This window comes from Lycorma delicatula, chromosome 1, assembly GCF_047948215.1.
Source record: "Lycorma delicatula isolate Av1 chromosome 1, ASM4794821v1, whole genome shotgun sequence".
Classification (NCBI taxonomy): Eukaryota; Metazoa; Arthropoda; class Insecta; order Hemiptera; family Fulgoridae; genus Lycorma; species Lycorma delicatula.
In genome coordinates, this window is record NC_134455.1 from 134,541,772 (window position 1) to 134,557,561 (window position 15,790).

The following is a 15,790-nucleotide window of genomic DNA, read 5'->3' on the forward strand; positions in this document are numbered from 1 at the left end:
AGCTATATATATATATATATATATATAAGCTATATATATATATATATACACATATACATACATACAAATGTACTACAAATGAGTAAAAACTTCTTTGTATTAATTTTTTATTTGCCTGTATTGTTTAGACATTACAAGGCTAATTTACATAATATTAGTGGTCTATATTCCTTTTCAAAACATGCCGTAGGTTGACTGCTCAAACACTGCTGTGCTAAATTGCCTTTTCTAAATTTATTACGAATAAACATTTATCCATTAAAAATTTAAATATAATACACCAGAAAGAATTTATTTACTCATTTTTAATGAAAGATATTCAGAAATTTCATAGAGGGGGTATTGTGTGGATAATGTTTTTATTAAAACGCAAAATATTTCTCTAATTTTATATATTTTTTTTTACGAATACATTAAGTATATCTATTTTGACCTTATTCTAAAAATCATGAAAACTCAAATAGTATATTATCATTTTCTACAGCGTTATGCATATTAAAAACATTAAAACATGAATTGTTTTTCATTAATCTATTTAATATTTTTACACATAAAACGTACTTTAAATTATATCTGTATGAGCTCCTCCATTCTGCGAACACAATTTTATCAGTTGCTAAGTTTGTTTAGACATTCTCTTCCACACAGAAGGAGCAAAGTTGTAAAATAGTCTTTGATACAGCTTTCAACTCATCAAGATTCCTTAGCCGCGAATAGTTGATTTTTAAATTTGATTAAACCCCACGGGTCGTTAAGGTTGCACCTCTATGTGGCTACTGAATTTCATAACCGCTACAAATCTACCATCCTACAAAACTTTTATTTAAAACATTCCTTATCAATTAATGCATTTACTATTTTAAAACTTCATGTTGTTGTAGTTCCGTACTGATTAATTGAAGCTAAAGTATAAAATAATATTCAAGTATGTTACAGTATGAAATGTTGTTAACATTTCCCTCAAAAAAGTATGGGCCTATCAGATATCGTGGTCTACATCATAACTTATAAAGTGTGATATGTGATTTCTTCATAAAAAAGGGTTTTCTTACACCAAAAACATATGATCTAAGAACTATTATTCGGGCAAATAGAACACTCATATGAGAAAAAAACTGGTTTCCATGATTGAACATTAGGAAACATCTTAGAAGAGCTTTGCAACTAGTTTCCCTTAGGTCATGTCCTACACAAAAAATTCATTAACAAAATTAGGCTTAAATCCAAGACTTTTTTCATTATTTTCTTAAATGATAAATTGGAAATATTTAGTTCTGAAGAAGTTTGTGGGCAATGTATTATGAGAACACACTTAAGTTAATAAAATTAATACAGTAATAATGAAACAAGTAAAAGGTAAACCTTATGGTGGAAGTCAAGGATTAAATTGTATGGAACAGTTAATTTAGGACGTAGAGTGTGACCCACTGGGTTGGTCTAGTGGTGAACGCATCTTCCCAAATCAGCTGATTTGGAAGTCATGTGTTACAGTGTTCAAGTCCTAGTAAAGGCAGTTACTTTTATACGGATTTGAATACTAAATTGTGGATACCACAGTTCTTTGGTGGTTGGGTTTCAATTAACCACACATCTCAGGAATAGTCGAACTGAGACTGTACAAGACTACACTTCATTTACACTCATACATATCATCCTCTGAAGTAATTCCTGAACGGTAATTCCTGGAGGCTAAACAGGAAAAAAAAGGATGTAGAGTGTAACAATTACATTGTTGTTACAAAATTAGTGTAGTCTATATAGATTGTAAATAAATGAATCAGGTTTTTTTTTATATTCTACAAAATAATCTTACGTAGTTTAAATAATCTAAGAAAAAATAAACAGTACAAGTTATATAAATTCAACAATAATGAAAAGTTATCTCTCTCACTACAAAAAAAGTAAATTACGACAAATAATAGTATTTTTGCATGACGTTACAATAATTTTGAGTGAAAGTTCCATCTCATGTACTTTAAAACTAGTTTTGTTTATCAATATGATGAAGTGTGAAAAACCAATTCATTTATTTTCAAACATGCAAAGTTATCCTTCTAAAAAACACCTTTTTTGAGAAAATTTCCAGCCCTTTTGTCTATTTATTAAAACTGCTCTGTATGAGCAATTTCAGTACTTAAATTAATTAAATTAAACTGACATTAATAATATTTTAACCCAAATAAGTTGATGTTGAGTCATGAAAAAAATTTACTTCAAATTTTGAAGTCATACTTTCTATTTTGTTTTACACCACGTATTTTATTTTCTCAAAAATCTTTATATATGAAAAAAAAACTTTTTAATTCATTTATAATGCTTGACATAATATTGATTATAATTAACTTTTAATTATATTTTAATATTAGTTTTTAAAATTCCAGTTTTAACCAACGAATTGATGACAGCACAGTGTTTTGTATTTTTTATTGCTGGTTATGAAACATCATCAACTACTCTGAATTTTTGTTTATATGAATTAGCACTTAATAAAGAGATACAAACAAAATTACAAGAAGAAATTGATAAAGTATTAGCAAAACATAATGGAGAAATATCATATGAGTCTTTAAAGGATATGACGTACATGGATAGAGTAGTCCAAGGTAAGATTTAAAAATTATTTTCATCACTCAGTAATTATGCTAATTTTAATATTTATTTAGTTATTAATTTATTTTATATATGTGGTGTTATGTTGTAAGCCATTATTAGTAATTAACAATTTTCGTTAAATTTGTTTAGTCAGTATATAGTGGACTGTTTACCAAAGAAATAAGTACATTAATTACACACTTTGCATTACACTATCTATCATATTCTTTTTTATGTCTGCAATACATGTAAATCAATTGAGATACAAGTTACAGTAAATAAATAAATGTTTTGTTCTGATCGACACATAGCACACATCGACACATTATACAAATTGTGTCCAATATGGTTAGATATGCTACTCCATGAATAAAAAAAAAGCTGGCCCAGCATTTGCTGGGACCAAGGAATACCAGAGCAACTTCAGCTTAATCAGAGCAACATGATAAAATACACAGTTAACTATAAAATAAAAAAATTGATATGATTTAAAGTCTATAATAATTATTAAAGATATAAACAAATGAGGATATTAAATATAAAAAAAATGTATCACAATCCTACCCTAATAATTTAATATTTTTGAATTGTCCCCTTGTGCTTGGATTGTAGTAGTTTTGTCATAAAATAAGCCCACTGAAATGTAGCAAATATTGAACTTTATAAGTGACACGTTTCACCAAAGGAACTTGCTGTACAATTACCATTGCTCTTATAGAAAAAGAATCTGAATAGTGTTTTGTTTTTAAGTATTTATAGGGATACATTGCTAAACTTGTCTACATTTTTAAACATTTGTTATACATACATATATTCCCATTTAAAGTATATCTTCTTTTGGGGCTCCCCCCAAAAAGTCAGAATGAGTTTTTAAGGTGCAAAAATGGGTTATCAGATTAAAACGATATTTAGAAAATTAAAAACCTTAACTTATCCTGGCATTTTTATCTATTTATGAATGTATAATGTCTGATAAAAATAAATATATCACTTATTTAAAAAAAAAAAAAACTTCCAGTTATGACAAACCAAACAGCAAAACTGTTTTTGTGTAATTCAACACAATACTTTGGCTTGTGAGAAAGTATTGCTTATTATGCTTCTACTGCCATTTTTAATTACTGAACCACTTGAAAAATCTTCTGGACCAGTTTATCCCTTTCTAAGGTTGCAAGAAGTAGGCTTCTCACATTTTTCAAACTCATATTGTGTTCATGGGAAGACTACTTCCCACTCGTGGATTGTACTGCAATTTTGTGGATTAGTTGTAGAATTGAGAAAAAAATACCTTTCTGTTAGTGTGAAAATGTTTTTTTATGAAAAATTACTCTTGGCTCTATTTCGTTTGCAATACCTCTAAGTATAAGTAATGACCGGTTTGCCTCAAAAGAGCAACAGTTTTTTTGGCATGACATTGATAAATTGTCAGAGAGATGGGAAAAATGTATAGCTAATGATGGACAATATTTTGAATAAATTGTTGTTTATCATTTCCATACAATAAACATTTCTATACAAAACTTCCGGTTTCATATTTACACACCTGGTATATTCACGTACAAGAATTTACTTAAAATCATTTCATGTACTTATATTTTAAATTGTTAATCTGCACCTGATGCTGGATGCTTGCTCAAAAAAATATACAAATTCTTAATATGGGCTTTAATCACATTTACTTTTTATCTTATAATTAATTGTCTATTCTGTGATGCTGGACTGATCAAGGTTAATCACAGATGCCTTGATCCAGCCAGGAAAATGCTGTAGCAGTTCCTTTATTTATTCTTGGAACATATCTACTTGTTCCTAAAGTGATCTATTCAGTGCATTATAATGTAATGATCAGAATAATAAATTCATTTATCAATTTTCTTTATTTTGGCTTAGCTTTCTTTTTTTCTTAATGTTGTCCCACTTTTTTTTCATTCTTTCTTGTGTCCATTTTCCTCCTATTTTAGGAGGAATTTTTTTTTAGAATACTTTGATATTTTTGGCCATTTTTCTAAATTTTTTCTTTTTCTTTTAAATCTTTAGAAGTTAGATAATTTGCAAACCATTTCAGTTCCAATTTTTATTTAAAAAGCAGTTGAATATTTTCTTTATTAATCTATTATAAATCATTCTCTTAAGGTGGCTATACATTTGGAATGTTTTCCTTTTAATTGTATTAGAGAATTTTTCAGTTTATTTAAACATATTTCATCAGGCTGTATTTTCCAGCCATCTTTTGTTTTTGTAGGTGGGAAGAGTTTCCACAAGATTCTTCTTTCATGTTTTTTTCCAATTAAAGCTTTATTACGGAGAGATAAGCTTGCAGAGGCATATAAACCTTCTGGTTTTAATGCTGTATTTTTTTTTTTATTTCTGGTTAAGGATTTTTTGTTATAAAAGTTTTTAGTTAATGTCTATGGGCTCCATTTAGTTTTATTATTCTTTCTTCTACAGTTTTTATAAAAAATACAATTAGACGCAGTTTTAAATATAGTTATATATTTTGTTGTTTTTTAGAAATTTATAGAACTGTTTTGAGAGCAATCTTATTTAAAATTTCTATTAGGTAGATTTCATAAGAAAGCTGCCTATTGTAATGGGTACCATGATTTGACTTCTGGAAAATTTTAACATATCGTTGCGTTTCATATCCCAGAGACCACTGTCAGTTCAAAAGTATATATATTTTACTTTCTTGTGGACACAATAACTGCTGTAATATTGTGCCAGTCACTTTCAAATTGATACATAAAATATAACGAGCCAAAATCTCGGTTGAGTTTGTTAATGGGCAAAATCAGACCATGGGAGTGGAAATGGGGGGCCTTTTTCGAAAAAACAAAGTATCACTATAACTTTCTTATTAAGTGAAATATCAAATTCATTTAAAGTTCCTACTATTCTTTGGATAAGGGTCTAAAACTTATCTAAGTAAAGTTTTTTGATATCATCAACCATTGACCCAGCAGTGGAAAAAATGGGGTTTCGACGACAAAAAAAAATCATACCTCCCTTAATAGTTACAGTATCAAACTGTTTTAAAATGGTCACTAGTCCTCTAAACATTATTTAAATATTTTGTCTGAAAACAATTTTTGATATGACCCCATTACGGCAAGGGATGACCAAAATGTTGCTGGAATTATAAGAAGATGGGGCATGTCTACTAAACATGTGAACCTTTTTTTCACATGTAACCAACCATTGACGTATTGGTTAAATTAAGTTTTTCTTAACTTTAAGTTGGAAATCTTTTTTATCCCCTACTTAGCACTGGTGAAATCTACCTTCGCTTTCCGGCATGCCGAAAGGGATTTTTTTTGTGTTGATTCTTCTACTAGGCTAATTCATTAATATATTAAAAAGAATTTTTTATCTAAATCTGGAAAAAGTACTTTTTAAAACAAACTAAATAAAAAAAAAAAAAAAAATTGTACACAAAGAATTACCAAATGCCCTCTAGAGTATGTGTGTGTATGTATATATATATATATATATATAAAGCACAAGTGATTTTGTATAAAGTTTACAGGTACGTGTTGACTGTAATGCAAGTTCATTAAGAAAAGTGAGAAATGAACTTGGTCTTTGAATTAAATTTTTCTAATTGTTTGTTCTATCTTCATAATATTTTATTTAGGTCAAATAAATCAACAGGAATATAATAAACTACCTCATAGACAGAAATCCACCATTGACATAGACAACAAACTTTATATTCTACATTTACAAAAAATAGATCTTGTCTTAACATACTTGAACATTATGAAATATATATGTAAAAATACAAAAATAAAATACGGATGAACAGACAATTGAATACCAATATCTTTTTTTGAACTAGAATCTAAATTCCCAAAATTAAAAAACAGTCATCAGTAACATCAGTTGATGTCAGGGCAAGAACAGAAGCACTGATGATGATGTAGCAGTAACTGAAATAATTTTGAACAACCTATAAAATATGTTATATGTAATTACAAAAATCTTATATTTTATATGTTATTTATTTTTTATGATTATAGAAACACTGAGAAAGTATCCACCCCTTAGTACACTTACAAGAGAATGTGTCACAGATTATAAATTAAAAGAAGCAAATCTGGAAATAAAAAAAGGTTTACGAGTTGCAATACCCTTATATGGAATACATTACGACCCAGAATATTATCCTGATCCAGATCGTTTTAATCCAGATAATTTTACTGAAGAAGCTAAGAAATCGAGACATCATTATACTTGGTTACCATTTGGTGAAGGACCTAGAAATTGTATAGGTAAGCTAAATAAATAAATATATATATATATACATGCATATTCATATAATCTTCATTTGGCCCATGTGTGACTTGCATTAAGAAAATCAACTATGCATATTTTTTTTCCTTTTCTGCCATAATTTTTTCAATGTTTGACCAACTTTGTATTTCTCATTCTGAGAAATTTTCTTCTCTTTTTTCTATTGGTTTTTTCTCAAAACTCTAGAAAAATCTTTTTACTTTATTTATAAAAGTGTTTCACTCCAAAATTTGTTCTTCTTTAATATTTAATTTTTTTTAATCTTTTTTCAATTCTTGAAACCAACTATTTTCAGTTCTTAAATTAAAATGATAATCAAAAATTGGTTTTATTAATCTGTTGTCCTTTGTTCCATTTAGTGATAAAAGCCTAATCTTTTTTTTTTTAGAGTCCATTATTTTTTCAAATTTCCAGAAATTTGCTCAGGTAAAATTTTTTGTCCAAGATTCCCTATCTAGTTCATTTCAGTATACCCTCCACATCCTACATCCCTAACAATTTGTTTTACATATTCCAAACGTGCCTACACAATTTTTCCCTTCTACCTGTCCTTCCAATATTAAAACGACTATTCCAGGATGCCTTAGTATGTGGCCTATAAGTCTGTCTCTTCTTTTAACTATATTTTTCCAAATGCTTCTTTCTTCATCTATTTGCCGCAATACTATATATACTATATATTCATCATTTGTCACTTTATCCACCCATCTGATTTTTAACATTCACCTATAGCACCACATTTCAAAAGCTTCTAATCTTTTCTTCTCAGATACTCTGATTGTCCAAGTTTCACTTCCATATAAAGCGACACACCAAACATACACTTTCAAAAATCTTTTCCTGACATTTAAATTAATTTTTGATGTAAACAAATTATATTTCTTACTGAAGGCTCGTTTAGCTTGTGCTATTCGGCATTTTATATCGCTTCTGCTTCGTCCATCTTTAGTAATTCTACTTCCCAAATAACAAAATTCTTCTATCTCCATAATCTTTTCTCCTCCTATTATCACATTCAGTGGTCCATCTTTGTTATTTTTACTACATTTCATTATTTTTGTTTTGCTTTTGTTTATTTTCATGCGCTAGTTCTTGCGTAGGACTTCATCTATGCCGTTCATTGTTTCTTCTAAATCCTTTTTACTCTTAAAATTGCCTAAAATTGCTTCCCTTGTCCCTATACTTTTCCTGAAACCAAATTGATCTTCTCCTAACACTTCTTCCACTCTCCTCTCAATTCTTCTGTATAGAATTCTAGTTAAGATTTTTGATGCATGACTAGTTAAACTAATTGTTCTGTATTCTTCACATTTATCTGCCCCTGCTTTCTTTGGTATCATTACTATAACACTTTTTTTGAAGTCTGACGGAAATTCCCCTTTTTCATAAATATTACACACCAGTTTGTATAATCTATAAATCGCTTCCTCACCTGCACTGCGTAGTAATTCTACAGGTATTCCGTCTATTCCAGGAGCCTTTCTGCCATTTAAATCTTTTAATGCTCTTAAATTCAGATCTCAGTATTGTTTCTCCCATTTCATCCTCCTCAACTTCCTCTTCTTCCTCTATAAAACCATTTACTAATTCATTTCCTCCGTATAACTCTTCAATATATTCCACCCATCTATCGACTTAACCTTTCCTATTATATATTGGTGTACCATCTTTGTTTAACACATTATTAGATTTTAATTTATGTACCCCAAAATTTTCCTTAACTTTCCTGTATGCTCCGTCTATTTTACCAATGTTCATTTGTCTTTCCACTTCTGAACACTTTTCTTTAATCCACTCTTCTTTCGCCAGTTTGCACTTCCTGTTTATAGCATTTCTTAATTGGTGATAGTTCCTTTTACTTTCTTCATCACTAGCATTCTTATATTTTCTACGTTCATCGATCAGCTGCAATATATCGTCTGAAACCCAAGGTTTTCTACCAGTTCTCTTTATTTTATTTTTATGTTGGCTATTCTTAGAACTACATTTGTTATTGATATTATTTGTACCCTAACTTGCCCAATGTTTTTGGGAACATTATTTTAACTAAAAGTTTTTTGACTGGAATGTTTCCAACATTTTTTCTTATTATTTCAATGTAAATAATTTCCCTGACGTTGCAGAATTCTATATTCAACAGTTTCAGCTACAAAAATTGTGTGCAGGAAGAATTTGTTTGGTTCATTTATCAGCTAAATGAACCATTCTCCAGAAGTTAATTATAAAATAAATTTTAAATCTAAAATCCATTTTACATTAGCAAAAAATTAGAAATCACGAATTAATAGTTACTTTTGTAGACTTGAAAAAGGTATATGATTTAATACGTAGAGAATCTCTTATAAAAATATTGAAAACATTTAAGATTTGTATTAAAACAGTAAATATTTAAAGTTAAATTTTTTGGCGAAATTTCCAAACTCATTCATTTCTGTCATTAGGGCAGGTCTTGTCATGGCCATTCTCCACTTGCACCAATCTTTTTTTCTTCGTATTTTCCATTTTCCATAATCCCATTCTGCATTTCAAATTTTTTTCATCCTATTCCTTTTTTTCCATTTACCAAACCCTTCATTGCATCTACCATTAAATATTACTTTCTCATTCAATGTCCCAGCCAGTTCCTTTCCCTGTTGTCAATTACATTTAACATTCTCCCAGTTGTTTTTTTGTATTCTTTCTAATACTTTATCATCTGTTACACGATCTTGCCACCTGATTTTAATCATTCTCCTACTCAGTCTCTATTCTGACTTATCATCGTAAAGGATACTAGTAATTCACAGAATGGAACAACAAAAATATAAAAATGGCGAATAAGATCTTTAAATGTAAAGCTGATACTTTTGGTAAAAAAATTTAGAGGCCAAAATAAAAATTCAAGAATTTGAAAAATGTGCAAACTAAATTAGTATTCAAAATCATACAAAAAAATAAAATAACTTTCCACTAATATAAGTAAAACCAAATAATGAAAATTTTAGTAGAACCAAAAAATTAGATATCAGAAATTTTATTTTTGTAGACTTGAAAAAGGCTATGATTTTAATACATAAAGAATCTCTTGTTAAAATATTAAGCAAATTTAAGATCGATAATATAACAGTAAATATGATAAAAGAAACATATTCAAAACTAAATTTTTTAGGTAGAATTTCTGAACCATTTAAAATAAAAACTAGAGTGAGTAATGGCAATAATCTCTTATGAATATTGTTCAATTGCACTCTTCAAAAATTAATTCCCAGAAAGGAATAGTAAAATCCAAATACTTAAAATAAACAAAAATATAAAAATCGGGAACAAAATCTAATTCTTTAAATATAAAGTTATGATATTTGCTGATGATCTGTTAACATTAGAGATGCGGAAATCAAAATTTAAAGATTAGATAATTAAATTGGTCTATGAAAAAACAAAATAATTTTTCAATAATAAAAGTACAATCCAAATAATGGAAATTTTAGAAGAAGAATCAATCAAAAGAGTAAAAAAATTTAAATATTTAGGTGAAATAATTACCCAGAATATTTCAGAAAAAGAAGGAATAAAAACCAAAATACAAAAAATGGAAGTGGCTTAACATCTTAGAAGAAATATTTACAACAAAATAATCATTAACCAAAAAAATGAAATTAAAAACAGAAGAATTATATAATGCGGAAGACCTACAGAATTTCTTAGCAATGAATCTGTTGAAAAATGAATTTTAAGAAAAATCCATGAATTTATAAATTAAAAAAAAAATCAGCAGAAATTTACTAAAATTTTGAAAAAATAGACCATACAATGAGAAGATGCAAGTTTTATAATCTTTTATGTAGAATGGATGAAACTAGATTAAAATAATAAATATATAAAACTTTTTTGAATAAAGGAAAACCAAATAAGCTTGTTCAAAAAAATTGAAAAAGATCTAAAAAAAATTAAATACTTCCAAAAAAATAATTTTAGTATAAATAATAATTTTAGTATTCAGGTTTTATACAAACCTGGAAAAGAAACTACATTACAAAATGCAAGATAATGTAGCTGTGGTAACTAAAGTATCACACCTTTGACGATGAAAAATTTATAAGTTATTTCTTTGCCATGATGATAGAGATATAATAATGAAGTAAAAGGATTGATCTATTTTTTCCTTAGTGAACGAATATTTTTAAACATCTTACCTTCAACGAAGCTAGGGCCTTGGTTGACAGCTTGAAACCTTCCCTGGGATAATACGAATGTATCCTGCAAATTTGAAAGTATTCAGTTAGTTGGTTCTCATGTGATGCGATAACAAAAAAAAACAGACAAATTTTATATATACATATGTATACAAGTACATTCAACCTACTAACAATTACCCCGTTTGAATTTTGAAAACCAGAATTGTTTGCAGAAATATTTTATAAGAGCACCCCATTGCATCTCCCAAAACAGCATCCCTCAGGGCACCCTCTTTGTTACTTGATGATTGGTCTAGCCTTGCACATGGCTCTTGTATCACCTCACCACTCTAACCTCACAGGCAGTCCCCATGGGAAGCCTATTATTGTTAAACAGAATTTTTTAAGATTTATTTAATGTAAATTTAATTCTACTATTTTTGTATTGATTTGAATTATTCAGATCAAACCCATCTTACACAGTGATAGAGACTCAAGAGTTCACAGTTCATTAATTCAATTCATTAAAGTTTGTGCTTCAACAGGCAATTCTCCCTTATTACAAAAATATTATTCCACTATTATTATATATTTTTTTTTTTCCAAATGAAATATATCTAAAATTCTCAGTTATGCCAAGAAACATGGATAAAAATTTTATTGCGATTGATCGAGTATTTTTTTTGTTTATCTGTAACAAATAAAAACCCTCTTCCTCTTTATATATAGTATAGATTTAAAAAATTAAAACATGTTTTTTTTTGGTTTCAGGAATGCGATTTGGACTTCTTCAGGTTAAAACAGGTCTTGCAACGTTATTGTCTAATTATAATTTTGATCAAATACCTGAGACACAAGTTCCAATTGTATTAAGTGCAAAATCAATTTTAACAACGCCAAAGGATGGAATTAAATTAAAAATTTTGAAACGTCAGAAATAAACAGTTTTTAAAAGCTGTTAAAATTAGTTCAATATTTTAAAAAAGTAGTATTATTTAAAACATTTACTGAGTTTATTCATGAGATTTATTCTTATATAAGTATTACTTTTTATTGCAATATTTGCTATTTCACTTTGATCATTTATTTTTTGTTGATCGACTGGAGCAAGTTCCTGTTTTAACTTGACCTTTCAGCTATTCATCTGTTTATTTGTATATTGAAGAAGTAGTTATAGGTATCGCCACAGAATATGATGTTTGGTGCCCGATAGCTGTTATGCTATATATTAACCATTCCTTCCTACCAGTATTCCCAAAGCAACATACACTTTACTATATTTTAATTTTGATAACCCTTCGTAGAAATTTTTGCAGTTTAATTATAATAAAGTTTTAATATTATTAAAACTCAATTGTGATGAATTATCACCCTTTAACGAGTAATCTTTATTTTTAGGAAAATAACACATTATTAAAATTAATTGGCATTACAAAAATTGAATTACTTTACTAACAAAAACTGTCTGAATCATTTACATACTTCGAAATTACACTGATTGAAGTGATTAAAATATTAAAAACAATTGTCTAACAAAGCCAACAAGCTTTCTGTTATTTTGAATTGTATAAAAATGATGAATCATTATTATTATTATTCCTTATTCCTAGAGTATCTAGAAAATTGCATGGAAGCAATATATTCCATACAGAATTTGTACATGACAGTATTTGATCTTTGGTAACAATCTCAAAAATACACTTATTTAGCTTATGGTTTTATGTATACATTTAGGGATCTTTGTTCTATTTAAGGTAATTAAAATTTACTTAGAGCCTTCAGTCAGGTTAGATTTGTTAAGAGAACATGCATTATATTTTATTATCAATAAAATATAATATTGTACTAAACCTTGCTGCATAGTGTAATGAAATATGGTATTTTACTTGGGAATTCATGCTATAGTGACTTTTTATTTGATCATTTTCTGATTAGAACATTTTTTTTTTGAGTTAATGTTTTTGTTCTTTATCTATTTTTATTGTTTTTAGATGATTACACAATTTTTTTAACCAAACTATCAATTTTTTAACCAAACTATGGTTTTTTTAACCAACTATTTTCATTTTTTTTTTTTTCAATTTTTTTGAAACTTAAGATAAACAAAAGAAATATGAAATTTTTATTCAACCAAAAATTATTTAGCTGTAATGGAACACTAAAGATTTTAATTGGAGAGAAGATTAAAGAAAAATTTTAAATCAGAATAATAATTAATTACATTATGGTTAGAATTCTAGTCTATATGGACAAAACATTATTCAAATATCATAAGTTTGACTAACTTGATCCTGAAATCTAAATTTGATCCTAAATGTTCATCTGTGACCTAGTTATTTAACACTGCTATGAGAGATAGAAGCTACGGATAAAATACCAAATCGATCGGTCCAGCCATTTCTAAGATATACATACAAACATCCAGTTAAAATTAAAGAAAATTTTAAATAATTTATAGATTGTGAAAATTTATTTTTTGTAATCATAGTAATTCAGTTGCAGTAATATACATTTTATTATAGTCTATATTTGTGATATAAGGAACATTGCATCTAATACTCATCTTTGAAAAAAATTGCTTTTTCTTTTGATTATGATTCAAATCAAGTCTTCCTGCAGATTATGAATTTCTAATACTGCACTTTGGTTTTTAAGTATTTATTCTTTGGTTTTACATATAAATTATAATAATTACGTGCTTTGAGTATTAATTTATAATCTAAGATTGTAAAATCCATGTAACTTTTATAAACTAATTTTGTTAAGTTTATTGTATGCTCATGGTAAGAAGTATCTTTTTTTATTATAATTGATGAATCTTTCACTGCATAATAGCTTGGTTTTAGTGAATTGTTAAATTTATCTTCAGTATATTTGCTTATTTGATAAAGCAGTTGTAATAATAAAATGTTTTTATTTGTTATTCGAAGAGATGATTTGTATTCAGATATTATTACTTATATTATTTGTATTAATTTATATATTAAAGATTGTATTTATATAAAAGTTTAGATTTATTTAAAATTTTTAGAATAATTTAGAATACATTCTTCTACAATGTGTAAAATATGCTATGGTTTTTAGTTAGTTAGCTGTTACAATTCCACTTTTGGGGATTTGACATTTATTTAATATTATCTTCAATCACCTTTGTTGCCATATTCATTGATTGGTGCTGTTGTCTTCCTTCTGGCATCAAATTATTGTTTATTTTTTTTTTTTGAGTAAAGTTAGGAGAGAGATAATAAATCTTTTATTGGTAAAAAACAGACAAAGTGTTTATTCAGTATGTATGTAAAAAAAGTTCACATATTAATACACTTGAATATTCTGACATTTTATCAAACAGTAATTTTTTTATACAATTTAATATCTTTTAGAAGGGTTACATACTTTTGATTCATGTTGTGACTCAAACTCTAAATTAAAATGGCAATGACAAACAAATATCTTTCCTTTTTTCACTTAACAATTTCCTTATTTATTGGTTAAAATAGGGCACGTATTTAAAAAGTCTGATATGAACACCACATGACTTCCTTGTATGCCTATTAAATTATATATTCACATTTTTAAAAGTATATAAAATTTTATTTCACTAATAACTTCTGATTTTGTTTCATACTTTTTTTATTGTTATTGAATTATTATTTATTATAAAATTTTTTTTACAATCAGAGGTTAAATAATTATTAATAAATCAATATATTTAAATTAAAAAAAAAAAGGAAAGAAGTTGGATTTGAACCGATGTGCCTTCCCCTTGTAAGATCCAAATACTCATATCTCATTAATTAAAATCTTTTTTAGCTATAACTATGGAACAATGAAAATAAGTACTACTTATGATATATCGTTGAAAAGCTCTCAATGAGGACTTATTACTGCAGTTAAAAAAGTAAAAAATCCATATTTTTTTTAATTTTGGGCTTTTTTTGGATACTTTTGGTTCAGTTGATTGCAATCAAAAGGGGAGGTGTACAACTAGATGTTACAACAGTCCTAAATCCAAAATTTCAACATCCTATGGCTAATTGTTTTTGAGTTTTGCGAGATACGTACATACATATACATACGTATGTATATGACGCCATGTCGAAACTAGTCAAAATGGATATTACCATTGAAATCTGGAAACCAAAATTTTTCATGATCACAATACTTCCTTTACTTTGTGTAAGAAAGTAAAAACAAAGATGGAATGAATGGATCGCTCAAAAATAAGTTACGGTACAAGCTATATTATTTTAAATGATTGATTTTGTCCTGTACAATTTGACATTGATGTCAGCTTATTTATTTATGTCATGTATAATAGCACTGATAGGCAAAAAAAGTTTTTTTAATGTTTCTCTAAGTGTGATAAATTCTTTTTTTGCATACATTACAGATCTGTAAATACAATTTTTCTATCACCCTTAGTTTTAAATAAATTACACTTCAAAAAAAAAATTAAAGGACAATATAGTTAAAATCTGTAGAATTTATAATTTTGCTTAGCCATACCTGTGTTAGAATGATTTCGCTGATGCTTTTTTTTATAAATAGCCTCAGGCATGTGCCGAATTAATGTCAAACAGTAATCGGCTGGCACATTAGTATTCCATTTCCCTTTATAGTGGCTTTCCATCACCAAAAATGTCTTGGTGGAAACATTCACCATGTTCGTCACTTATGTCTCCGAGGTGTTACAGGAAAAAATCCAGATGTGAGTGGAGGAAATGTATTTTCAAAGACACATTGCTTCCCAT

General features: G+C 27.6%; 1 protein-coding gene across 1 annotated transcript in view; it reads left to right on the forward strand.

The window, feature by feature from the left end:
* Positions 1 to 14,045, forward strand: part of LOC142322490 (putative cytochrome P450 6a23) — a 30,331-nt gene extending 16,286 nt beyond the window's left edge. The window contains exons 4-6 of the mRNA XM_075361630.1: positions 2,382 to 2,603; positions 6,612 to 6,863; positions 11,811 to 14,045. Of these exons, the coding sequence (XP_075217745.1) occupies positions 2,382 to 2,603; positions 6,612 to 6,863; positions 11,811 to 11,980 (644 nt within the window). The 3' untranslated portion in view covers positions 11,981 to 14,045. The remainder of the gene's footprint in view (positions 1 to 2,381; positions 2,604 to 6,611; positions 6,864 to 11,810) is intronic.
* The last annotated feature ends 1,745 nt before the right edge of the window (positions 14,046 to 15,790 follow it).